Source organism: Diceros bicornis, chromosome 16, assembly GCF_020826845.1.
Source record: "Diceros bicornis minor isolate mBicDic1 chromosome 16, mDicBic1.mat.cur, whole genome shotgun sequence".
NCBI classification, from domain to species: Eukaryota; Metazoa; Chordata; class Mammalia; order Perissodactyla; family Rhinocerotidae; genus Diceros; species Diceros bicornis.
Genome location: NC_080755.1, coordinates 30,051,123 through 30,079,047, shown reverse-complemented (window position 1 = coordinate 30,079,047; position 27,925 = coordinate 30,051,123). Strand labels below are relative to the sequence as shown.

The 27,925-nt window shown below is 35.4% G+C and overlaps 1 protein-coding gene across 7 annotated transcripts in view; it reads left to right on the top strand.

Annotated features, from left to right (window-relative positions):
* RPRD1A (regulation of nuclear pre-mRNA domain containing 1A) overlaps positions 1–27,925 on the top strand; it is an 85,113-nt gene that overhangs the window by 34,842 nt on the left and 22,346 nt on the right. For 4 of the 7 annotated variants that reach the window (XM_058557005.1, XM_058557009.1, XM_058557003.1 and 1 more), the window contains 4 exons: positions 2,136–2,242; positions 2,333–2,430; positions 5,438–5,564; positions 5,674–5,849. In XM_058557005.1, coding sequence (XP_058412988.1) covers positions 2,136–2,242; positions 2,333–2,430; positions 5,438–5,564; positions 5,674–5,849 — 508 coding nt within the window. Of the gene's footprint in view, positions 1–2,135; positions 2,243–2,332; positions 2,431–5,437; positions 5,565–5,673; positions 5,850–5,955; positions 7,677–27,925 lie in introns of those variants that run through there. The other 3 variants (XM_058557004.1, XM_058557008.1, XM_058557006.1) reach the window with 3 other exon arrangements.

Genomic DNA, 27,925 nt, shown 5'->3' with positions numbered 1-27,925 from the left:
CAAACATCCCAGACCCACTGTCTGATATTGAACTCATTATGTCCTTGCTCCCTGTTAAACTTGCTCCTCTAGATTTCACTCTCGGTGAATGGCAACTTCCTCTCTCCAGGTGCCCACACGAGAAATTAGGTGTCATCTTTAACTCTCTGTGATACTGAGATTTATGATATATCACACTCTTCTTTTTTATTCCACTTGTTCCGTGTAATACGTATAGTTCCTTCAGTTCTTTAGATTTGTTTCCATTCCAGTTACCACAGTCATTTCTGTATAATCGCAGTAGCCTCCAGTATTGTTTACTCCATTTAGGAAACTGTAGCCAGAGTTGCAGAGCTGATCATAACACTCCCTTGCCTTTGAGTGATTCTTATTTGTCCTAGAGATCAAGCCTAAAGTCCTGAGCAAGACTTAAGATGTTCTGTCTACATGGCCCTGTCTACATCGTCAGACTCCTGTGTCACATTTCTTCCACACATACACTCTGTAGTCTACAGTTTAAGCTATTTCAACCTATTTTAGTTCTTTCTACCTTAAGGCTTTTATGTATGTTACCTCTCCCTAGAATTCAATAAAGTATTAATTGACTGCCTACTATGTGCTAGGCCCTGAGGATACAGTAGTGAACAAGACAAAGTTATGTTCTAGTGGAGTTTACATTTCAGTGGATGACAAAGGTAATAACTAGATGGACAAGTGAATATATATTATAATGTCAAAAGATAAATACTATGAAGAAATATAAAGCAGGGAAGAAACTAGAGAGTATGACAGTGCTCAGTTGTTAGTACCCTCAATTCTATTCCAGCTCCAAGTGACCTAGTGTACAAGACAGCAGAACCCTACCAGGTCTTTTTGCGCCACCCTCTCACCTTCCAGTGCTGTATCAGACAGTACTCTGCTGCTACTCATAGGGTTTTCATGGCCAATTTTTTCGGAAGTGGGTGGCCAAGTCCTTCTTCCTAGTCTGTCTAGCCTAGAAGCTCCAATGAAACCTGTCCACCACGGGTGACCCTGCTGGTATTTGAAATACCAGTGGCGTAGCTTTCAGCATCACAGCAACACACAGCTGCCACAGTATGACAACCGGTGGACGGGTGGTGTGGTTCCCTGACGGGGAAACCAACCTGGGCCACAGCAGCGAGAGCATCAAATCTTAACCACTAGACCATCAGGGCTGGCTGCTCAGTTATATCATGAGATAAAGAATGACTGTTTTGGGGAGATAGCATTTGCACAGAGACTAAAGGAAAGGATGAAATGAGCCGTTTGACTATCTAGGAGCAAAGGATTCTAGGTAGGGAGAAGGTAGTTAGGGAATGTGGACTGAGAGGTAGCCAGGAAGCAGAACATGTCCACCTTGTGGCCCAGGATAAGGATTCTGGTTTTATTCTAGGTGTGATTGGTAGCTCTAAGAGGATTGAGAGCAGTATGAGTTATGTTAGTAGAGAATAAAGTGAAAGAGGAGAGCCTGGGATACCAGTGAAAAGACTCTTACAAAAATCCAGGCAAGAGATAATAGTGGCTTAGTTTACAGTGGTAGTGATGAAGGCAGTAGGAAGTGGTTGAGAGTGGTCTGTTTCCCACTTCCCTGTATATCCAGTCTTCAGATCTCAGATTAAATATCACTTCCTCAAATACCCTTCCTGATCTTTCTTGAACTGAGCAAGTCTCTCTGTTATACCTGTCTTTAACACCTTGTTCTCCTTTGTGGCACTTATAAATAACAGCTGCGCTGCCATAAAGCTCCGTTTGTATCTTCAGTGTCAAAGATAGTGCCTTAATCAATAAGTATTTGTTAAATAACTTAAAAAATCATCCATTAGAAATCTTCCGTAGCCTCACGTTCAACCCTTATTAGGTTAGGGACGTCTTTGTAAACCCCTAGTAGCCGGTACTAACACTTTTACATTTTTGGTTATTATTTGTTTAATAATATGTCTGTAAGCTCTTAAAGGAAGCAGAGAGTATGTCTGTCTTGATCACTTCACCCCTGAACTACTGGTCATGTAGTGTTGCTCAGTAAAATTTCGGACAGGTTTTTTCAGGGAATGAATGTCTAATTGTATTTAAAATAACTGTTAGCTTTTCAATAGCACTATGCATTTTTACTGTTGATGTTTTTATTTTTTCTTTAGTGAAACTGATGAAAGTTGTAAGAAGCACCTTGGAAGAGTGTTATCTATTTGGGAAGAAAGGTCTGTTTATGAAAATGATGTATTAGAACAGCTTAAGCAAGCTCTGTGTAAGTATAGTCTTTTATGATAATCTTTTATCATGATCCCTTCATTAAAATGTATTCTTTCATTAAAACTTAAATGTTATTTCAATTCAGATGGCGACAAGAAGCCTAGGAAGCGAACTTATGAACAGATAAAGGTGGATGAAAATGAAAACTGTTCATCTCTGGGATCTCCAAGTGAACCACCACAGGTAGTTTTTCTGTTAGGAGACTTACATTACTGTTACTTTCTGTGGCCACCAAGATTTATTAATTTTGATGTTTTACCTCTGTAAATTGATTTTTATTATAATTCTGGTTACAAGAAAGAAGCTGTGTGAATATCTCTTATTTTCTGATTAGCATATTGTTTATGTTTAATGCAGTATGTTCTGTATTGTATATTAGGCAGTCATATTTTGCATAGAAAGAGGATTTCTGATTGCTAAGTATGATTAGGTCTGGTGACATATCCACCATTTAAACAATTTCCTTTTAAATAAATAAGACATATGATAAGACTATTTTGTTGTATGATTTAAGTACACTAAAAATTCCATTCCTTTTAAGTCTTTTTGCTTTTAAACATGTAAAAATGAGTGTTAGAGTAACAAGTATGTATTCCTATGGTTTTAGTAACTATATAGAGCCATGTAGTTTCATGGTAAAATAACTTGAATTAGAATCATTATCTTAATACCGTATGTACTCTCAGGCTGGTGCAGTAAGTATAGCATTCCTTAACCATCAGATGATTCCAGAAAGACATTTTTAACTTTTAATTATGTGGCATTGAGTCTTAAAGCTTCCTCCTTCTATGTTTCAAACATATAGGAGGGACAGATAAAATTTAAAAGGAGAAAATGAAGACATAGCCATACTCTTAAAACAAGGTAAATATCTTCGTGGGCTAGAAATGAAACAGAAGCACAACTCAATATGTGAGCCAGGGACTGGTTCTTGCTGAGCTTTGGTCTAGAAGCAGACATGGGTTGCCAGAAATTAGTATCTTATAGGGTAACAAGAGCTCACAGTGCTCTGTGGGAGTTGGAAGACTGGACCCAAACTCACTGCATGGAGCCAGGGGCTGGGTGGAGCTCTTTCCCCCATGAAAGAAGCTTGAAAGAAAGATACAACCAATTACTGCCTAGAACTGTAGATTTATATCAAGGTTAGTACTAAGGAGACGAAGAATCCAACCAGGGCGTTCAGCTAGGATCTGAGCCAAACTGTCTGTTGGCGCAATGACACGAATGCTGAAGCCAGCATGGTCACCATGGACAAGAGCTTGAATAGAAAAGTAATAAGAACATAACGTTTGGAACAACCAAACACTAAGGTTTATATTTCTTTCTATTTGATAATAATTGAAGACAGAGAATCACTTTGTGCTAAGAGCCCCATTATGATTCCATGAACAGTATTTTACCTGAATTCTAGATACAGGGTCTAACCTTCTCCTACTTTCCCTGATGAAAGAGTAACCTCACTCGTACCTAGGAGTAACTTTGAGTAACCATCTGACTCTTCTCTAGTACTGGTATAAAATGCCATTACTTTTCGATGTATAATGACCATTTTCAGATTAATTGTACTGCTTAATTCTCAGTGGTTTAGCTTTGTAGTCACCATTTTATTTATGTCATTCTTTATAAGAATGGCTAAAATATCGCTTTGTAAGATTCAGTTGAACTCATTTTATTCTCCTCTATTAGGAACTTCTAGGCTAGCGTTGTTTCAGACAACTTTGCATTCTTTGTAAGATTCAGTTGAACTCATTTTATTCTCCTCTATTAGGAACTTCTAGGCTAGCGTTGTTTCAGACAACTTTGCATTCTTATTTGATCCTTGACCCCTCATTGGGAACTTAGAATTAACTCATGTAGGAATGTGAAGGTGTGAAGAGAGTACATTGTAGTTAAAGCATTCATGCATTGTCAGGGCCATAAAGCCAGGTTTCTTCTTAGAACTCTAGAAAGACTGATTAAAAAATAATAATATATAAGTTAATTAGGGCACCACGAGAAACAAGCTTCCTGGTAATTGTCATTGCTTTTAAGCTCACTTTCATTGTAGAGGGGATCTATCTTATAATGAACTTATTTTTTAAAATATTGAGATTTTAAACACATAGTAATGAATTTAAAAGGCTACTTGGGATAGTATATTTCTTATTAGGTTCCATTCGTTCTATCATGTTTGATCATTTGCTATGTTATAGACCCCAGTGATAGCATTTTTTGTAAGGGAATAGCTTAAAGAAAAATCAGTGGCTGACTGTCAGTGTCATCTTAATATATACACAGAATTGATAATATCATATATTTTTCAGGTATGTGTGTAATTTCCTAGTGTTTCAGGATCTAGTCTTAGAGATTAAAAAAAGAAAGAAAAAAAAAGAGGAGGGGATGGAAACCAGTAAAAAAAAAATTTACTCATTTTTCTTTAGAATTACGTCATAGACATTATGAATTGTGAAATCACCAGCAAAGACTTGTCGTTCCCTCCTAATTATAGCTGGTATGAAAACAATGCAACTAAAATGTTCTAATGATAAAATAATTTTTATACTTAAGCATTATATAAATATTAGTCGTCAGATATGTGGAACTTTGTAATATTTTAATGATCTTATTAACAAACCATAGAATAGTTGAAGATACCATATTTGAACATATTCCAAAACTCTATTTCTCTTGTGCTTCAATTACATCATTTAGAAATGGAATCGGGGAGACTTTTCTATGTTATGGTAGAAGATGATTTGTATCCTCCTTCCCCCAATATCCAATTTAATATTAAAAATTATTCTCAAATATAGTGATAATATAATGAATATATCATACATGAAACTTGCATTCTCCAAGTTAAAGTTACAGTCTGCCTTCCCTTTTACCACTGTATGTATTTGGCATATACATTAATCACATCATTTTAATAGTCAGATAATTATTTTTACACCATCTGTCTCCACCACTAGAATGTGAGCTCCTCAAGGCCGAGGGCCGTGTCTCATTTATATGTTTCCAATTTATATATTTCCAATACCTAGCATAGTGTAGCTTCTATGTAAAAGAAATGGACTGTCTTTGAAAGCAGTTTATATTTGAAACTTTGAACTAGTAGATAGCCCATAAGGATTAAGGAATATAAATTTCAAGTCTTTTATATTTGTTTAAGCTTCATTTATTTTGATTCTAAAGTTGTATAACTTTTTAGACTCTAGATCTCGTTAGAGCCTTACAAGATCTAGAAAATGCAGCTTCAGGTGATGCAGCAGTTCATCAGAGGATAGCTTCTTTGCCTGTTGAAGTCCAAGAAGTATCCCTACTAGATAAAATAACAGGTGAGAAAAGAAAATGTAATCTGGAACTTTATTGGTAGTTGGAGTGAGGGAAAAGCATATGGCATTGTTTTTGTTTTGTAGTAATTTTATTATTCTGTGCTTTTCTTAGATAAAGAATCTGGAGAAAGGCTTTCTAAAATGGTAGAGGATGCTTGTATGTTGCTGGCAGATTACAATGGCAGATTGGCGGCTGAAATAGATGATAGGAAGCAACTCACTCGAATGTTAGCCGATTTTCTTCGTTGTCAAAAGGAAGCCCTTGCAGAGAAAGAACATAAATTGGAAGTGCGTAACCTTTTCTTTTTTTAGTGCTTATTTATTTAATTTATTTTTTGGTGGGAATTTAAAAATATTTTAGTGTTCCTGCACATTTTGCATTTTTTTGACACAGACCTTTTTAGACAGTGGGCCAGGTAAGCTACTCCTTGCATTAGTTGGTTTCTTTCTACTTAAACCAAATTAACCTGCCTAAGTAAATTTAGAAATTTGGAATTAGCAGAATTGGTTATATTTTAAAATTATTCGTGTGAAATTTCAATAATAGTGATTCATCTTATGAGTATAAACCTTTATCTTGAAGAATGAAAATAATGGGAAAATAGCAGTTGGTATAAAGTCTCGTGTCCAACTACAGTAAATTATAGTTGGATTTATTTAATTCCTGTTCTGAGTACATGCAGTCTTTTGAGTATACAATTAAGAAATAAAAAGACTTTCTTGGGCATAGAATTTGTTGTGGGTAAGCTAGTCCCCAGTCTCCCTGTCCCTGAACAATTCATTAATTTTGCTCAGGAAGGTAGTCTTCAAGTTACTCCTTTGTTCCATCCCTGATTCTGATGCTTACCATAGTCCCACCCCACTCCTGGCTCATACACACCCTTAGGGAGAAAGTCATTGCTCCTTTAAATTTAGTGATGATCAATACTGTTGATGAGAAGTCTGGAGGTACAGGAATTAAAAAAAAGAAACACTCTCATATTTCCTTTGAGTGGGTAATTCTCCTCAGAGTAGCCATTGTCGGGGTGGATGGGCCAGATTTGATTTTATTTAATAGAATTTCATTTGAATAGTTCTTGTTTAAATTGTTTACTGCTATAGCAATTTCTTATTCTAATAATATATTGGAGAATTTCTAATTTGTCTGGATCTGTTTACAGCCATGCGTTGCTTAACGACAAGGATGTGTTCTGAGAAATGCTTCGTTAGGCGATTTCATTGTTGTGCAAACATCATAGAGTGTAGTTACATAAACCTAAATGGTATGGCCTACTATACATCTAGGCTATATGTTATTAATCTTATGGGACCTCCGTCATATATGTGGTCTGTCATTTACTGAAACGTTGTTATGCAGCGCATGACTGTATTTAGAGACAGTTCTCTGTAAATTTGTAGGTATGTTATGATACTGCCTCTATTAAGTTGCTTTTGTTTATTAGCGTTTAGGTCTTGTTTCAGCAGTCTGTACTTGTGCCGAAGATGATTGCTATTTCTACTTGTGGGAGCAGCTACTTGATTAAGTATCAGCAGCAGAGCTCTCGCATCCCAAATTCTCAGCTCTTAATTTATCATTACCACTTTTCAATTTGCTCCTCCTCTGCTCACATATATACTTTGAGAGCATAGTTGTTGGCACCAGGCTCTACCTTTAAAGACGTTGCCCAGTTCTGCGGAGAAAGGAAAAGATAGACTTTTTAAAAAACATACAGTTGATGGTTGACAGTTTTTGATCTTGTGATGGAACTTCAACCTTAAACATATTGTTACTTGTTTTATTGTTAGCAGAATTAAGGGTAAGTAATGTCATACAATTTTTGTCTTTAGTCTTTGGTATGGTTTCTTTAACTTCTGTTGAGCTTCTGTTGCAGGTATTGGACATGGGCGTATCTTCTAACGATGTCATCATCATTAGCATATTCTTCCTGCTAAAAATAAATATCAAACTCCAAAGCCTGTATTGTCTCATGTTTTTGAAAATTGAAAAGAAGACCGAAACTTTTTCTGCTTTATACTGCTTTCTCACTTAAGTTGTTTATTTATCACTGATTACAAAAATAGAGTTTTGTGTTTGGAATATAAGTGTAGAAAAAAGATCAGATACCACCCAACTCCCTCTTTTCCCAGCCAGATTTCATAGTTGATAGTTACAGGTGGTGAGACTGACGATAATAATATTTACCATGTGTTATTAGTACTATTCTAAGCACTTCACATATATCAACTCATTTAATCCTATATAGCAGGAAATATTATTCCCGTTTTACAGAAAAGGAAACTGAGGCACAGGGAGATTAAGTAACTTGCCCAAGGTCACAAAGAGATAGTGAATTGTTTAGAAACCATGGAATCTGCCTCCAAAAAGATGTATTTACCTCCACTTTTTACTTAGAGAAATGTAAGACAGCAAAAGCTAAAGTGCTCTCTTTCCAACTCTGTCTACTTACCGCTTCCTCTGAGTCACTGTCTTGAAATCAAGTGTTCTAGGAACTTTCTTTGTTGTTTTAGCGTGACTAGATTTTATCATATGAAGAAACCACTTAAATTATGCTAAACATTTTTTACAAGTAAAGAAATACTTAGATTTCTAATAAACTAGGAAGTTATTCCATGGAACTCTTTGTAAATTATTGTTTATAACTAAGTGATTCCTTTGTCAGAAGATAAAATGCTTTGAGATATTTAGACATTTTTAAAGTCTAAAGTGGCATCACTTTGAAATTGAGACCTTAGAGGTCAGGGTTTTTACTTAACCATATCAGCTGTGATATCATCAAATAGTTTTCAGTTATCGTGCATCTTTGAACATCAACTGTGATTGCCATGTATTGATGTGTCGTTAATTGCACTTTTTTTTTTTTTTTTGAAAATGGGACCTAAATTTAAAGTATTAGTTCAGGAATTGGCTATTTCACATTTCTTAAGGGGGCCACTATTAAAGCATTTGTAATGAATGAAAACATGAAGTGTTTGTAAAAACTTTGGAAATTATGAATCATCATTTTTGAAACTTGTGACTGGCTGGCTATTAAGCAGATAATTGTTAAAATAGACTATTAATAAGTCTAATTTATATTTATAAAATCTATTTCATACATTGCTATAGGAATCATATTTAACTATTCAGAAGTTGAAATTATGGCATGAACTATTGCTCACCTAGCTTATTATCTTGAAAGGCATTTATGAATAGGGGACTTAAAATGACATTTTGATTTTGATATTTTTGGAGAGAGGGCAATATAGAGATCAGACGTTCTTCCATATTCAATGAAATTATGTCTTGTCTTTGCTTTATTTTGAATACTTCTTTTTCATGATACAGTTGGTTTAAGGAAACATGCTTTTATAAAATCCCTGTTTATCTCACAGTACATTGATCCATTTTAAATTGCTAAACTTCCATAGAAAATTGAATTTTCTAGTCTATGGAATAGATTTCCATAGAAAATTGAAAATCACAGTTTGATGGCTCCTAAAGGGAGAAATCAAATCATAGTTCCAAATTCTAGAAGTCAGAATGGGAAAGCTGTTAGAGAGGAACGTGTTTATCTTATGCAGTCTTACATCATTATATTTAGCTTTACTTTATTTTAAAAGATGAGGGCATAGTATTCATTGTATGAATGTTGTTTGTGTAGTTTGTCTCTCGTGGTGTCAGATTGCATCCATTGAGTTGCTTTTATTCGTTTTGTGCATTATAGGTAGTACTACAGAGAACATCCTGGTGATGCAGGTTTCTATAGTTGTACAAGTGCATCTGCAGGATTGATGCTTAGAAGTAAAATAGAATAACTGAGTCGAAGGAAATGTATGTTTAAGTGTTGATAGTGTACTCAAGCCCTCCAAAAGGTTCTGCACTTTTAAACAGCTTGCAATGTGAATGCATCTTTTTCTACATAGCCTTGCCCCCACTGAATATCAATGATCTTTTAGGTTTTTGCATATCCGATAGGCTAAAAATTATTTTTTTGTTGACTCAGATTGATCATCATTAAAAAATATTTATTATCCTCTTTATTTCTGCTGCAAATTCCTTATATCCTTAACTGCTTTTCTGTTTGGTTCTAAGTTTGTGTATTAATATTTGTCTTTGCCTTTATAGATTCTGGGCTTTCTGGATATAGTTAAAATGGCCTTCTTAATTTATAACTATAAGAATACTATGCTATTTTTCTATAGGTTTTTTCCCTAGTAATTTTATTAATTAGGACTTTTTGTTCATGGGGTGTATGATGTAGGCATCTAATTATTTGAAAGTGATAGTAAATGTCCCTTAGTCATTTATTGATTAATGATTAATGGGAATATAGTTATTTATTCTACTGACCCATTTGTATTACTCACTGTTAATTATACATTAGATTTTTGTTTGTGTTACTTTTTGATATTGTTCCTGTCTATAATTTTAACTAATCATGATTATTGTGTATATGAATTTTTACTTATTGTTTTATACATGTTTGCCTTCATACATGATATTTTAAATGACAACGTTTTGCTAAGTAGACATTTCTTAATTTACTTTGCCTTTTCCCTGTTTTTGGACGTATTGTTTTCTTTTGTTGTTTGTCCTCTATCTGCTAGACAGTATTTTCTAGATTTTTCAAGAATGCTTACTTTTATAAAACTTTTTGTTTTCCAAAAAGTTCAATTTCCAGTTTTTTAAATGCTTAAGATAAATTTTGTTTTACCTGAGACGTTTAACAATTAGAAACTCCTAATGTCATGCTCTATTAATGTAGGAAATAATGTTTTAAGTATATAGTAGTGAAAATGAAAATTTAAAAATCTGTTGCTGAGAGTGGTTACCTGCATGTCGCTTTTTGATAGTTTTCAAATTATAAATATTATTCAAGGGCATAGTTGTAAGAAGTATATAGAACTGATTATGGAATTTTTTGTCTCTGGTTCAATTACTTCTTTGTGTTTTACTCTGTTTTTCCATTGAAATCATATTGATTAAATTTAGAGATAATTTGATAAGATGGAGCTATATGGATTTTTCAAAGAAGAAAATGTTACTAGTTTCTTATATTACTTTTTGAGACCTAAATATTGTTGTCTAAAATTTTTTATGGTGAATTTATCCATTTTTCAAGAATCATGTAGTCTTTTAATTATTTTGATTGATTATGCAAGTAATCTGTTTTCATCGTAGGAAAAAAGCTACATAAGCAAAAGGGTTAGCCGTGTGTATTGGCTCCATGTATTATTTTGTATATTGTCCTTTTCATGTAATGTATTGTGTGTCTTATCATTTCACTGTTTTCCTTTTTAATGTATGGATGTATCATAATTTAACTGCTGTATGTTCTTATGTCTATTTAAGCATTTCCATTCCTTTGATATTATAACCAATATTGTAGTGAACATCTCTTTAGTTAACTCTTTACTCACGTATATCATTACCTCTTGCAATAAATTCCTAAAGATGAAATTGCTGATTCATGTTAAAGACTTATTCATGTTAAAGACTTGATAAATGTTACCAATCTGACTTTCAGTAAGATTGTACTAAATCATCGTCTTCTTTGATGATTCCTAAATATTATCTATAGGTTTTCTTTTCTGGGCCATTTTCTCCAGAGAAAATGCGTCAAATTTGCTGGGTAGATAACAGGGCATCTGTTTGCAGAACAGTGCCTTACCTCTAGTCTGTGCGATTTGGATCTCCAAATGCAGATATTTGGCTTGGTTTCTTATCCCCCATCTTTTGGCTCTATGGGATAGGGTTTTGACAGATTGGTGTAAAGAGTTTTAATTGATCCTTATCGTCAACCTTAAGACTCACCATTACATTTCAAGGAGCTTGGTTATCTCAAAGTCCTGAACCCATCCAAAGTTCCTCAGGATGAATTGCATTACTTTTGGTCATTATCCCTTGTTTCAATTTTTTCCTCCTTCTGAAAGTTTCTTGACATCTGTTTACTGTGGTTCCCTCATCTCCATCTTCGTGGGTTTATGCCTTTATAAATTGCTTTATTATTTTAGTGGCTTTTTGGGAGGGAGTCGGGATAAACATGAGTTCAGTTTGTCGTATAAATGAAAGACCTTCTGTGTCTAATTAAATAGAACTGTGCTATATATGTTTCATAACACCTGCCAAACCATCCTTGTCTGAGTGGTTGTCATACATTGCCTGGATTGTGAACAACTGATCTTCCTGTTCCCTCTCTTAACTCCCTACGTCACTGCAGCCAGATTGATCTTAAGAAGAAATCGGGTCTCATCTAAAAACCTCCAGTGCTTCCCTGTACACTTTTGAATCTTATTTTAAACTCCATATATGTCTCTGAGCTCACTAGTCTTGAGTCTCCGTTTAAACTCATCTTGTACCATCTCACAGGCATCCGTTCTGCTCTTCAAGCAGATGAAGCATGTTCTCACATCAGGGTTTTTGTTTTGCTAATTGCTAACAGTGGCTGGAATGCTCTCCTGGTCTTTACTTAGCTGGTTCCTTTTTTCATTCAGGTTTATATTCCTGTGTGACGTCTTCAGAGCCCTCTTCTGTTCCTTTCGTTTGGTTCCACCGACCTTTTCTCCTGCCCCCCTCCCTCCACTGTATTACATTGTCATTTTGGGTTTTGTTTTTCCTTCATGGTACTTACCACTATTTAAAATTTAAAACTTTGTATGTTTGGTTATTCTCTGTATCTGCCACTAGAACATAAGCTCCATGAGAGTAAGGACTTGGTTTTGTTTTTCATGTTTATTGCCATATTCTCAGTGTGCTTGGAGCAGAACCTTTCTTGTGGTACTCACACAGGTGTGAGTGAATAAATGCTAGTAGGCCATCAAATGATGAATGCATGTATGGCAGTACCAATATAATTTGCCAGAAATCTATAATATTTATATTTTAAATTGGTAATTTATTTTGTAATTAAACCAGAAAAGAATAATACTTTAATAAATAAAAATGATTAAAGATACTTGAAGTTTTTGAAGAAAATTGTATCCAGTACAATAGGTTAACTAATTTTTAAGTCATATTAGTATAGTCCAATACTTTAAAAATAAGAAGTGGGCTGTGTTCATGTTGAAATTGTAAAATTACGAGTTTACCCTTTTTTTCCTTCAGTAGAATAGCATGTTAATATGTTAGAAAACATGAAAAACAAATGATCAGTCCTCAGCAGTTCATAAACACTGAGTTTATAAAAGTCACAGTGATACCTCCTTGAAGAACTGGAGCTACAAATAAAATCAGAGTCCTTAAGCCAGTGTTCTTTCTTTTACATAAAAAGAATTTAAGCTGTATTTGCCCTCTGCTTGTTCACTTATTCATGGACTAGAAATCATAATAGTAATACCTTTCAATAGAGGCATTGTAATTAAACACATTAAAAGGAGGTTGGAGCCAAAATGTGAAGGCACTGAATGTCAAGCTGAGCAGATGGTTATAAGTCCAAAGGATAGAGAGGAGTGGCGGCATTGGCATTGTTTGAAAACCCGGTTGTAATTGCTGAGTGGGTTAGAGTGGTGAAAGATTTGCAGTAGGGAGACTAGATAGGACTTGATTAGAAAATTATATGTGGAGTGATAAAGACCTGAACTATAGTTGATGATAGCAGTGAGAAAATGGACAGATATGGGAAACAGTTGAGTCACCAAAATTTGTTAATTGGATCTGTGGGTAGAGGAATAGGAGGAATGAGTGATAAATGAGGTTTTGAAAACCATGGGGCAAATGATTCTGGGGTTAACTAAAAGGATATTAAACTAGGAAACTAGTTTGGGGAGACGGGGGAAGGATGATTTTGGTTTTAGGTAGGTCAATAAACTAAAGTTTTTGTGTTTTAATTGTAAAAGTAGTATGTGCTCCTCATAGTTTAGAAACTATTGATAAGCACACGCAGATACCACCTGAAATTTCATCACACCATAAATAACCTTTGACAAAATTTGGAAGATGGAATCATACAGTACATGCTATTTTATACATTGTCTTTTTTACACATTTACTGTAAACACTTTCCCATGATTATAAATATTTTAATAGCTAAATTATATTGTTTTAAAGAAGTATTTCTTTAACCAGCTACCTATTATTTAGCATTTATGTTTTTTCCAGTTTCTTGCTATTGAAAAATACTGTTTTGAATCCCCTTTTACCTAAGTCTTTGCTTATCTGTGGTAATTTTCTCGAAAATTCTTAGAAGTAGGGGAAAAAAGGAAAATTAAAGCAATAAGGTGATACAACTTTTATGCTCAGTTCAGCTATGATTTAAGAAAACAAAATGACATCCTTTGTGATAGCAAGGGGAGGTGGAAGTGACAACTCATATTATTACATATTATTGATATAGGTTCATGTGACCCAGTCTGTGTGAAGGACAGTTGACAGTAAGTATCAGGATTCCTTATTTTACATAATGATTTTTTCTGCTCTTGGCCTTTTATTGTGGGTGTGGGGCAGTATCTCTTTGTGGTTTTGATTTGCATTGCCGTAATAATTAGTGATGTTGAACATCTTTTCATCTGCTTGTTGGACATTTGTTTATCCTCTTCGGAGAAATGTCTCTTCCAGTCGTTTGTCCATTTTTTATCCATTTTTTAATCGGATTGTTGGTTTTTTGTTATAATGTGATAGTATAGTTTTAGGTTGATGATACTTGTTACTAGAGCAAGTTTGTAGATCATCTGATCCACCTAGTATTGGAAGTAATTCTAGAACATTTCCCAGAAGATGAGATAGATTAGCTAGCTTCTGCTTGAGTATTTCTGATGTCAAGAGAGCACACTGTATTGAGAGTAGTCTTTTCCATTTTCTAGACAATTGCTAGAAATTTATTATATACTTTTTTATTTAAGAAATTTCACAAAAGTATTTGTTCACTGCCCGGTGTTGCAGTGGTTAAGTGCGTGCACTCCACTGCGGCCGTCTGGGGTTCGAAGGTTCAGATCCTGGGTGCTCTGATGCACCGCTTGTTAAGCCATGCTGTGGCGGCGTCCCATGTAAAATAGAGGAAGATGGGCATGGATGTTAGCCCAGGGCCGATCTTCCTCAAGAAAAAGGGGAGGATTGGCATCAGATGTTAGCTCAGGGCTAGTCCTCCTCCCCCACCCAAAAAAGTAGTAGTGTTCAAATATATATTTTTATGTGTGCACACACACGTATATTCATACATTGAGGAACATGTGGAAAATACCAAAAATAAAGAATGGAAGATAAAAACAACCTACTATTGATATTGAAAATGCATAATTTGAAATAATAACCCTCTTTTAGTTTCTTTGTCTCTTCCCTTTCATCTTTACAGACAAGTTTTGTTTATAGAATCTTAGATGTTTTTATTGGTGTGTAAATAATCGTGTTTTTCTTATTTTTTTGTCTTAACCACCATTATTCTTGTCTTAATTGTCATTAAAAATTTCACTTGAAAAGCTGATCTAGTCAACTACGGCAGAATAAAGGACAGATATAGAAGTCACCAAGAGTAACAGAAGTAGTGCAAGTCCTTGCATGTCTGAGAATGGCTTTCCTTTCTGCTCACCCATTACAGCTTGGCTGAATATAGAATTCTCAGGTCATTTTTCTTCTTTTTCTGTTTTGGCCTTACTGTATTTTTTTCTTTTTTCCTATACATTTAACACTTTGCCTAGCACATAGCTAAGATACTGGTCTTTCATTAATTTTGCTTTATATTTGATGTGCCCTTTTATTGGGAAGACTTAAGTTGCCTTTTATTTTTGTTTCTCTGTTTTTTGTAGTTTCTCCTTAAATTCCTATTATATGTATATTGGATCTTCTGAATCTTTACTTCATGTTGCTCATCTTTTCTCATAATTTTTCCTCATTTCTCTCCTTTTCCTTCAGTATTTTTCGTGAGTTTTTTGTTGTAGCTGTTGTTTTTGTTATACTTGTTCTTCCTTACAGCATGCTTTTCTGATGTTGGGGATGGAGATTGTTTAGTCAGATTTTCATGGGTCTGTGTTGAAAAAAAAAGTTTATTATAGCTTTTACCTGGCCAGTTCACAGATTCTACAACTGCAGTACAAGTCAAGAGGGAATCAGAGTCAGAGATGTTAGTGCCAGTTTTTTGAGTTTGCCGTGTCAGCCCAGACCTGAGTGGAACTATGCCTCTATTTTACCAGCACACCAGCCACGACATCTAGTACCACTTTGGTTATTGTGGTCCCTGGATCCTCCCCGTGCTGCTGGGAGTCCCAGTGGGCACTGGTTGCCTTCTTAAAGTGACTTGTAGGAGAATCAGCAATATAAATGTCCAGAGCAGCTGTAAAATAGTCATGCCTCCAGAGATTGGCGAAGTCTATAGGAATGTTTGGACCTATTTAATGTAAATGTAAAATAGTATTTAATTAGCTATTGTCTGCTTTTTATAAACCTTAATATGTATCTCTCTTGGTTAGCTTCTTATATTTTTTATTGCAGGCAATGAGTGCTTAAAGCATTTTCTCTCCCCACTTTTAGATTACTTTTCCTAATCCGTGGGTTTAGGAATTATGCAAGTAAATATTTGAAAGTATATGTTTGATGAAAGTAATAGGCTCTGACAAGGGATCTAAGCATCATTTCAGTAAGCAAAGTAAATAATTATAGTAAAATATATAATGAGTCTTTTTATGTTTTTTAGTCTTTAAAGAATATTTAAGTAATTTATGGTAACTAAAATCTTTACTATAGCATAAATAATTTGTGGCATTTATTTTTGCTGCATGTAAACTATTTTTTACTTGTAGGCTCTGAGGAGTTTTTTTGTGTGTGGAGTGTACATATTTTGACAATGTAGCATTGGCATTTTTTTTCTCATACTCATTTTGAGACTACTTTAAACCTTTTTTTTTTTTTTAACATCATGCATTAATCTTGGAGTTGTTTACCAGATTCTTATGTAAATAGTTTTTAAAGTATATGTGTCTTTATTGTCTTAGTGAGTCAGTGTTTTAGCCTGTAGAGTTTTTTAAAAACATGACTTTTGTCATTTCTCATTTTGGCTCTCTTGGCTTTGTTTCTTCTGCAGATTTCTTAAGGATATATTCTAAGTTATAAGTAAAAATATTTTTATGTGTTGAAGAGATAAGTCCAGAAACATAAGCTTATGGTTAGAAATTTTTCTCGATTGACTTTGGTCTTAGATCAGTGAACACTTCAAGAGGCAGTTTAGCTTTGTGGTGAAGAGTGGGGACTGTGGAACTGGATTGCCTGAGTTTAAATTCTGGCTTCACTACTTTCTAGCTCAGTGACATTGGGCAAAGCATTTGACCTCAGTTTCTTTGTCTGTAAAAAAGGGATAATAACTGTACCTGCTTTATATGGTTATTATGGGATTTAAATGAGTTGAGTGCTTAAAACTGCCCAGCATATAGTAAATATCTCAGAAGTTACAGCCCAAAACAAAAAAAAAACTTAGAGGTTTTCTAGCTATCTTATCATTTATCATTATCTTATTATTTTACCAGTGAAATTATGTCTTATTTATAGGTATACTGTAAGAGGGTATAAGATGTCTGCAATGTTTTTATATCTATAATCCTCTCAAAAAGAAAGTGCATATATTGCTAGCTATATTCTTAGCATTTCAGTGATTGCACCTGGATTCATGAGTTCTTTTATAAACAATACATTTAATCATTTTTTGAGATTCTGGCTTGCCTGCATCAGGCCTACTTGTCTGTTGTGTCTGGAATCTACCTCTTTTCAAAATTAGGCACAGTATTTGCTGGTATTCACACTTTTTGTAGTTCCTCATGATTTCTTGCAAGTAATTGTCTCAGAAATCAAGTTGGTCTAAAGTGTTTTCTACCTTTTATGCCAGTGTTCTGGAATGTAATTGATTATGTTAAGAAACTTGGATTTAATTAAAATGTGTTCACATTATTTCCTTGCCTGATTTAGATTTTCACTGTATTCTGTAGAGGACACAAAGGCAGAACAGGTGCTTAGACTTTCTACCCTTGACTTGCTATTTTAAGGTGTTAGACTGAGTTGCACCTTTTCCTTTCTCCTAGAACTTATAGAAAAGATAATATATATTAAAATACAAAGAAATATATAAAATCTAGTATAGTCTGTCTTTATCAAATAACTGTATAATAAAGATGTATCTGAAGATATATATTGTGTTACCTATCTATTACATAAATATAAAATATAAAGTTACATATAATGAAGAGAGAGGAATAAATGGAGAGGGGGATGAAATGGGGAGAAAGAAATGAAATAGAAGGAGATACAGATGAAATGGAGGGTTTGAGGTGAAATGTAGAGAGAGAGAGAGTTTTACTATTCAATAGGTGGCCAGTAGGCCCATGTGTTACTTAAATTAATGAAACTTAAATAAAATTTAAAGCTTAATTCCTCAGCACTAGAATATTTCAAAAGCTCAGTAGCCACATGTGGCTCTTGGCTACAGTGTTGGACAGTGCAGATATAGAACATTTCCATTGTCACAGAAAGTTCTATTCATAATGATTGATGATTGCTTAAAAGATAGGTATAGGGGCGGCCCCGTGGCTTAGCAGTTAAGTGAGCGCACTCCGCTGCTGGCGGCCCGGGTTCGGATCCCGGGCGCGCACAGACGCACCGCTTCTCCGGCCATGCTGAGGCCGCGTCCCACATACAGCAACTAGAAGGATGTGCAGCTATGACATACAACTATCTACTGGGGCTTTGGGGGGAAAAAAATAAGTAAAATCTTTAAAAAAAAAAAAGATAGGTATAGATAAAATGGAGAAGTAAATCTATAAGAAATTAAGAAATTATATTTACTATATATGATATATATAATAGCTCTGCTCTAATAAAAGAAGGAATGCTATGGGTACTCCCCAAATGGCAATATTCTTAGAAGATGGATTACTGACAGGAATTGAGTTGAATAAAGAAACCGCGTCCTGGCATATACCCTCCTAAAGGTGGGAGTATTTACACAAATGCTCTATGCCTAGAAGTGGAACACCTGGAAGCGGAAGGTTGGAATAACACACAGTGACTAAGGGTACTGCAGTGGAAACGATCAGGAGAGTCAACTCCTGTGCGTCCCCCCTTCTTGGGCCAGGTAGCAGTGGTGAGGAGTCTGTCTGTATGGGAGCTTGGAGCAGAGGAAAAGGGCAGTGTCCCCTCCAGGCTGGTGAGGCCCTGGAGTGATGATCATCATCTGTATCTGGAAAACCAGTTGCTGGTATAATGCCTTTTGGATCTTGTCTGCCTCACTGACAACCCAGGCAGGTTGTACATACCATCTGTAGTTACATAAAGATAGTAACATTACTGGAATCACCAAGTGTTTTCAAATACATAAGACAGCAGGCTCAAGGGGGAGAACTTTCCCCTAGGAAATAGTTAATAGAAAAACCAGCACAGTAATATAAACTACTGAAAATGCCTAAATACCTGGACATCCCTCCCCACCCCTAATTAGTATCCATCAGAAAACGGTGTCCTCACAGCCATTTTATGAGAAGCTACTTTTTCTGATAACAAAGGAATGTTTGGGAATTCTAGGCAGGTAAGCTAGGAAACAACATAAACGATGGCATTCAAGTCAGTGGCTGTGAAATGAGAGTGGAACAGTGGAACAAGTGAAATCCTCTGAGATTTTGGAAAACAGATTGTGCTGATGAAATTTAAACAATGTAGTAAGTCAGTGCTCCACCTTTGCGCATAATGCATTCCTAAAAATGTGAATAAAAATAAATTATACTAAATTTTAGCAACAAAATCATATACTATGAGGGACAATATTTTTCTCCAGAGATTTTTTTAATTATAAAATTCCTTACTATAGCTGTTGATGTTTTTTAAGCCCCTATGTATTATTAGAGATGTAGAATTAGGAAGGACATAGATTAATTATTAAATATAGACAATGCAATTTTATTAAATATAGACAATGCAATTTTAAAATAATATGTCATTCTCTTGGCTAAATAGGAATAACATTTAGTAGTCAGGAAAACTGATCTTCAAGTTGGGAAGAAGGATTTGGTTTTTAGTGGATTGAGCTAGAGGTTGTGATGCTGATTTTGATGGCAGTCCCATCAACTTTCCTTCAATCTGTGAAGGAGAAGATGTGTAACAATTTGCCATCTTCTCTTGCCTTTTCATGAAATATAAAGGAGCAATATCTTCCTCTTTGGATTTGTGAAATTCCCTTTGCATTTGGATCACTGGGACTTTTTGACATTGAGTCCCATTTCAGAATTATAGAATTCTGTTCTCATTTTCCTTTAGTATGGAATGTATAGCTGACCAACTGAAGTCCAGGGAGTATCTGAGTGGACCTAAATATTTGCCACTCTTCGAGTGTCTGATTTCTATCCTTGTTTCTTATCACAAGTATCAGTACCCACATAATACCACAGAATGCTATATAAAACTGAAATGCATCGTCATGGGATGGCTTTGACCTGTTTGCTAACTAATGTGTGAACGTCTGAATTGGATGTCAAAAAAGCTGTTTAGGATTATCTGTATATAGTGTATATAAATAAATAGTGTATATGAGGTATATCGTTATATAGTTATATACATTTCACACAAAAGGAACTTTTTGTGAAATTTGGAGATGCCCTGTAGATAATGGCGAAAATTTTACATTTCAGTTGTAAAAGATGACAATATTAAGAGTTTCCTTTGACATTAGAACACAGGATGAGGCAAGGGAACAGAAACAGTAAAAGAGAGGAAAAAGATGAAGGACAGAAGGAAAACTGGGAAAGGAAGGAAGACAGAGAGGAACAAACAGTACAGCTTTCTAAATGCCTGCCAGAATTTAGCGTTGTGTCCCCATCCAGCAGCTGGTATCATGTATACCAGATGACCCTTTTTCCTTAACCCTACCTAGACCTGTCTTAGAATTTATTATCCACAAGGAGGAGTGGAGCATCTGGATGACTAGTGCTAGTGAGGGAGATTGAATTCTAGGATGTCAACTCAGGCTCTGCCTGCTAGGTTTCATTCTCTCTGCCCCTTTCTGACTAATCAGTGAGTACCATTTCCCTTCATTTGAGCTTCTATAGTCATAATGGGAAAAAAAAACCAAACTCATATTCATCAAGAAACTGCTCTTGAGGCCTCTAATAGCTTATTAGTTTTTAGATTTTCAGAATTCTTTGGCCTCTTGAATGAAATCTCCCAATACTATATAAAGGAACATTTCCATATGTTACATGGGTAAAAAATTACCAGTATCTTTATATCTAACCTGCAACCCTGCTATTGCACTTAAACTCCATTGTAGGGGAGATCATGATTTGAAATTTAAAATTTTATTGTGAAATAATAACACTTAGCATTTACTCTGTGCCAAAGTACTATTCTAAGTACTAATCCTATTTTTACTTGAGGTGGATACTATTATTATACCTGTTTTACAAATGAGAACCACTGAGGCACAGAAATACTAATATGTTATCTTCAAAGGAAGTTTGAAAAATGTGTTAAAATAATTACATTAAAATGAATACATTAAAACCACTTAGACAGCTCCTGGTAACATTTCAATATATTTCCTTTAGTCGTATAAAAATCAGATTAAAGACATCATTGTAAACATAGTTATAAAAAATTTAAATAGTTATAGCCATACTGTATGCATAGATTTACATCCTACTTGGATCTGTATCTTGATTACTCTTCAGTGAGTATGGAGTATGGATTACAATAATGAACTGAGAACTCCTTTCAAGAAGGAGTGGAACTTAAAAAAAAAATTACGTTCATTTATCTACATCAGGGTAAATAAGTTATACTTGTTGGACCTATTTGAAAGAACTAGGTGTATGTGACAAATTAGCAGTATTCTTACTGTCAAGAATATTGGAAGTTATTTGTTTAATAAAAGTCCTCACTGCCTTCTTAAGTCCGGTTTCTTCAGTACACCACTGTAATTTATTGGGGGAGTGCTATTATTGGTAACTCTACCATCTAATTTATTTATCTGCTCCTTGCTTTTGAAGTAAGATTTGTGTTAGAACTAGAATTTAAGTCTTGATAATTTTGATATCATTGCACACATCTGCTTTGTTAAAGTAAAATGTGAACCTCTTAGGGCCGGCCGGGTGGCATAGTGGTTAAGTTCATGCACTCCACTTCAGCGGGCTGGTGTTCGTGGGTTCGGATCCCGGGCACTGACCTACGCACCGCTCATCAAGCCATTCTGTGGTGGCACCCCATATAAAGTAGAAGATAGGCATGGATGTTAGCCCAAGGCCAGTCTTCCTCAGCAAAAAGAAGAGGATCGGTGACAGATGTTAGCTCAGGGCTAATCTTCCTCAAAAAAAAAAAAAAGTGAACCTCTTATGTAGTTAAATCAATCAAAATTTTAAGGAGAGCCTTATGTCATTCAGACTAACAATCTCATGGAAAGGATTCTGTCAGGCTTAACTTCCTAAAGCAAGAATTCTTTGTAAAGCATCTCCCAAGTCTGGTCATGTTTATCAGTTTATGGATAAAGTTACTGCCTCAGAGAAAAGCCTGTTTCATTCTTGGAACCTAAGATCCAGTCATCTTATTCCAATATAAAATAATATTCTTGGGAGTTTCTTAGGATGAATAAACCATTAATACATTTTAAAATTGAGAACTTACATACAATGAAATGCACAGATATTAAGTAGGCGGCTCATTATCAGTAGACTTGATAAATTTGGGCAACTTATTAGATGGCTAGACACATTATGCTACAGTAATATGTTTTATATTCTGATTCCTAATGAGATTTTAGTTACCATTTGACTTGGGAATATAGCTAAATGTATTTAGTTTTCTTTGATTAAAAAATGTTTGTGTTCATGAAACTTCAGAAAGAAAGATTATAGAATAGATGAGGAACATAGACGTTATCCTTGTTTGAGTTGCCAACAGCTTTGAAAAATGCATATATCTACACAAATTTGCTTACAACTTCAGTTGAATTAGGGCTGCGTCTGATACTCACCCTGGCTCACAGTTTAATGACCATTGATCCATAACTAGTGCAACTTGAATGGGGATCAGTGTGAATCGTGTGTTGCTTTCATCATTCCCTTTCTCTGCTTAAAAACTTCCACTGTCAATTCCTACATTTAGATTCCCCTAAGCTAATTGCATCAATATGGTCAGGACCTGGTTTGGCATTGCTTCATGGGAGAAAGCACTGGTCACGTAGCTTTAGTCAGCATGGTGACATACCTGATATAAACAGTGTTAAGCTACACTAATTAAGTGTTCAGAATATGGAAAATTAGTTCTATTTCAGTGGATGCTGGTTGAAGTGCAACTGGATTTCTGTATTCAACTCTGGATTCCACATTAGCAAAAGGAATTAATTTACCACAGTGTATCCAGAGGCACGGGCCAGTTTTGCAAAAGAAATGAAAACAAAAATACCTTGGAGAGAACAGTCGCAGGAAATGGGGATGTCTGAGATCAGACTTAGGGACAGGCATAATTTATGTGCTACTTGTCCTCAGATGCTTTGAAAGCTATCAGAAGAGTAGAGTTGAGTTTACTTAAGAGAGTAGAACTAGGACGGGTGGATGTATTACAGATGACAGACAAGACCATTTTGCCAGTTAGAACTGCCTAATGCGAAAGGACTATTTAATAATGGGTTTTAGCCTCTACCATCTGCATCTTCAACAAACCTTCACAGCCAAACTCCAGGCCAAATTAACGTAAAACCTCACACTTAAGACCTACTGACCTCTGTTCCTGTTACCTGATAATCATGTTGAGCTTTCAGAAAAATTACAAGGCATGCCAAAAGGCCAGAAACAGACTCATGCATGACACAAGTTTTGGAATTAAAAATAAATTATTAATATGTTAACTCTAATGGAAAAGTAGACACCATGCAAGAGCAGATTTAAGTAGAGAGGTGGAAATGCTTAAGAAAGAATCAAAAGCAGATACCAGAAATAAAAAAAAAAAAAAAAAACCTGATAAATGAAGAATGCCTTTGAAGGTCAACTCAATAGACTGGACACGGCCGAGGAAATTATCAGTGGCGTTGATGGTAGGTGAATAGAAACTTGCCAAACTGAAATACAAAAGGAAAAAAGAACAACAAGAAAAGCCCCAGAACATTAAAGAATTATGGGACAATTTAGAAAGGTGTAACACACATGTGCTTTGGAATACTGGAAGGAGGATGAATGAAGCAGAAGAAATATTTAAGATAATAATCGCCAAGAATTTCCACAACTAGTGACAGACATCAAACCACTGATCCAGGAGACTCAAAGAACAAACAGCAGGCAGGATACCAAAAAATCTACAGTTTACACTTAGGCATATCATATTCAAACTGCAGAAAACCAAAGACAAAGAGAAAACCTTGCAAGAAGCCCAAGGGAAAAAACATCTTACCTATAGAGTAAGAATTACAGTGGACTTCTCAGCAGAACCACCAGAGCAAGAAGGGAGTGGGGTGAAAAGTTTTGAAAGAAAACCACCACCAACCTAGAATTCTATATCCAGTGAAACTATTCTTTAAAAGTGAAGGATAAATAAAGTAGTGAGTTTACTGTTGTTGGAGGTGGTCAAGAGGAGGATGAATGACAAGGACAAGAGAAATGTTGGGTCTTAATGTTTGCCTAACTGTATCCCATATATCAACTATTAGCTCTGGGAGATGGTAGTATGTATTCAGCAAAAATATTTCAGAGCCAGCCCTGGTGGTCTAATGGTTAAGATTCGGTGCTCTCGCCACTGCGGCCCGGGTTCGTTTCCCAGTCATGGAACCACACCACCCGTCTGTCACTTGTCATACCGTGGCAGTGGCTCACAGAGAACTAAAAAAGCAACAGCTGGGGTACACAACCATGTACTGATGCTTTTAAAATAAAATGTATTTCAGTGACTTGGAGGAATGTTACAAAACCAGGTTCCACTCTTGGAGCTTCACTCTGGACGTGAGCATATTGAGGATTGAAGCAGGAATGTTGCAAAGAAACTTAGTTTTGCTCCCATACAGCCCAGAATCTGATTTTTGGCCTGCTTGTTAAAACCTTGTGTAACAATGCTCCAATGAACAGTCAGTTTGGGAAACACCAGATTAGCTGACGTTTATGACCCCAAGGTAGTGTGATTCTTTAGTAACTGGATAATATATACTAAGGGACTGAGGCTAAAAGGTCACACAGAAAATGAAAGTAATTTAAAGATAATATGATTAAGTCTACTTCATTTGAATATCAGTACAATTAGAGAAGTTAATTTGATTGTTATAGGTCATTTCCTTAAATTCCTTCTCTTCACTTTATTTTGAAGTTGCTTAATAGACAAGTAGCCTGAGTTACATGCTGCGTATCAGCTGGGTTACTCCCTCCCCACAAGGTCAAAGCTGATAATTATTATTAGGTTCAGCTTTCCTGGAATATTCATCATCATTTCTTATTGGACTGGTTCCTTGTCTTGTTTCTTTTCTCTTGTGTCATCTTTATGATGTTGCTGCTATTACTATTATTGGTCCCTCTTTGTTTAAAAAATTAGTCTCAAGGCCCATATGCTATTATTTATGAGACAATGACAACTCCTCTCCACTACTGGGAGTTGCAGAAACGTTTTAATGGCAGAATTAGACTGCCTAATACAAGTCAGTTTGTTTCCTTAACTTGTTGGATTTTGAGTTTTAGGGACATGACTGTTAGTCCTGTCACCATGGTGATCCTATATGTGATGTAAGGTACCTTTCAGTTGCATAACATACTTCTTCAGAATACCCCTGCCAATAATAATTCCAAGATATGAGAGGCAGGATAGCAGAACAGTTAAGCATGAGGACTCTGAAGCTAGACTGTCTAGGTTTGAACCCCGTTTGCTCCTATCTGTTCAGTGGCGTAAGTTGCTTAATCAGTGGTTAATTATGCTTTAGTTTCATTACCTGTAATGCATGGATCCTAGTCTCTACTTATGAAGATTAAATGGACCACTTAGAAGAATGGTTGGCCTTTAGTAAGCACCTCAAAATCTTGGTTGGGGTCACAGTATGCTAGATAAAATCTAGACATGTATGTAGCTTATTTATAACAGTATCTACCCTCATTACAATTGAGCATTATTGATTTTTCAAAACCCAGGCAATAGGCAGGTAGGCATGGGGTTCCTTGCAGAAAACTTAAGCCCTGGGAAAACATTTAAGTCTTTTTTCCACTTGTTTGTTAACAATCTAGAAGGCTAATGAACCTTTGCAGTAATAGAATTGCAATTTAGTAACAGGTGGGAATTACTTATTTCAAGGATATTTTTAAAGCAAAATGTGCTTTTAGAATACATTCAAGAGAATGATAGTAAGTGCTCAAAGGACTAAAAGATGTAAGATGTATTAGATGACATTCATTTACACTAAAGTATTTGCCACTAAAAGGTAAAACTTTCCTGTAGACAGTCAAGGAAAAATGGCTCCATCAGAGAGGTGTGGGGTAATGTGAAAAGAAACAAGAAAGAATTTGATAGTTGGGTTTCTATTTAAAAAAATTATCAGTTGCAGGATTAAATCCCAAGCTAAATTTCTAGAAGACAGGTTAGGGCAAACCACTGAAATTTTGACTTGCTTTGTGCGTTGTCCCCTGGAGATGGCAATAGACTTCACTAATCTCCACAGTCTCAGAAAGTGCCTGACATCACGGAATTTCTTGGCCTTGTTTTTAAAAAAATTTATGTTTTTAATGATCAATACTTCAATTAACTTTTCCTGTCAAACCTAGCAAAGAGTCCCAATTCCAGGGTAAGCAAAATGAAGTCAATTGTGGTGGGTGGATCCTGAAAAGACTTATTGAAGAAAGTCACCTAAGAAAGGCTTATATGTTAACATCTTCAGAGAGGCAAAAGACGTAATGAAATACACATCAAAGAACAAAACTATTTAGGGATCTGCAGGAGAACAAATAAAAGGAATCAGAATTGTGACGATTGCCATCAACCTAAGGTGTTCTATAATCTGTTCTGAAGATTGATGTCTTGAATTTTGACTATTTTGACTGGGGATAACTAGCTTTACCTTCAACATTACTTTGTTCTTTTGTGACCCAAGAACCCACCTACTTTAATTCTCAAATGTTTATTTACAATGAGAACTGATAAGTATGGTAAAATAGACAAATTTTAAGTTGCCAGAACTGAATCAATCAGATTTCAGCTAAGGACACATATATTGAGATATACAGAGAGAAATTTAATTGCTTAGATGTTTTTATAGATGCCTTCTGGAATCCTGTGGAAGTAAGATGTCATATGGAAGTAGTGTACCACTATCCATCTTTAAGAAATGCTGTTGAGGGAAAAGTCTTTAACCATCATGCTAGGATGACCCTGGTGTCTTTGCTGAAAAAAATTCTTAGTATATCTTTTTTAACTGAGTATTATCCAGCCCAATCATATTGTTGTACTTGAAAGGCACCCTAAAGATTGATTTCACAAGTGAAAAGTGAGAGAGAATGAGTTATATAAGCCTTGTTTTCAGAGCATTCTGAAATCTGGACTATGCTTAAACTTGCTTCCTGCAAAAGCTACACAGCTTGCTCACTAGAATCAGGATGGGGCTTCCTGGTTTGATGCAGTCCTCTTTCTGCTACAGCAGCTGTCTCTCAGGACATGGGTGGGAAGCAAGGGGCTGTCACATGGTAGGCATGATGCTTGCAATTGTTGACCACAGCATTTAGTGGCTACTGAAGATCCACATGTGGATGCAGTTGAAATTCTCCAAGTGTTTTTTTTAACAAGTCACAGTTGTGTATGAGAGAGGGGAGCAGAACTATTAGCATCTGCAAGAAAAAAAGGCAGCTATATATATACTTAAATTCAGAAATAGTTAAGACATTTACAGTCATGCATTGCTTAACGACGGGATATGGTCTGAGAGATGCGTTGTTAGGCAATTTTGTCGTGTGAACGTCATAGAGTGTACTTAAGAAACCTAGATGGTATAGCCTACTACACACGGAGGCTATATGGTATAGCCTATTGCTCCTAGGCTACAAGCCTGTACAGCATGTTACTGTATTGAATACTGTAGGCAATTGTAACACAATGGTAAGTATTTGTGTATCTAAACATAACTAAACATAGAAAAGGTACAGTAAAAATATGGTATAAAAGATAAAAAATGCTACACCCATATAGGGCACTTAATGGAGCTTGCAGGACTGGAATTTGCTCTGGGTGAGTCAGTGAATGAGTGGCAAATGAATGTGAAGGCCCAGGACATTACTGTACACGACTGTAGAGTTTATAAACACTCTACACTTAGGCTACACTAAATTTATTTTAAAAGTATTTTTCTTCAACAATAAATTACCCTCAGCTTACTGTAATTTTTTTACCTTATAAACTTTTTAATTTTTTTGATTCTTTTGTAATAATACTTAGCTTAAAACAGAAACACTGTACAGTTGTACAAAAAATATTTTCTTTA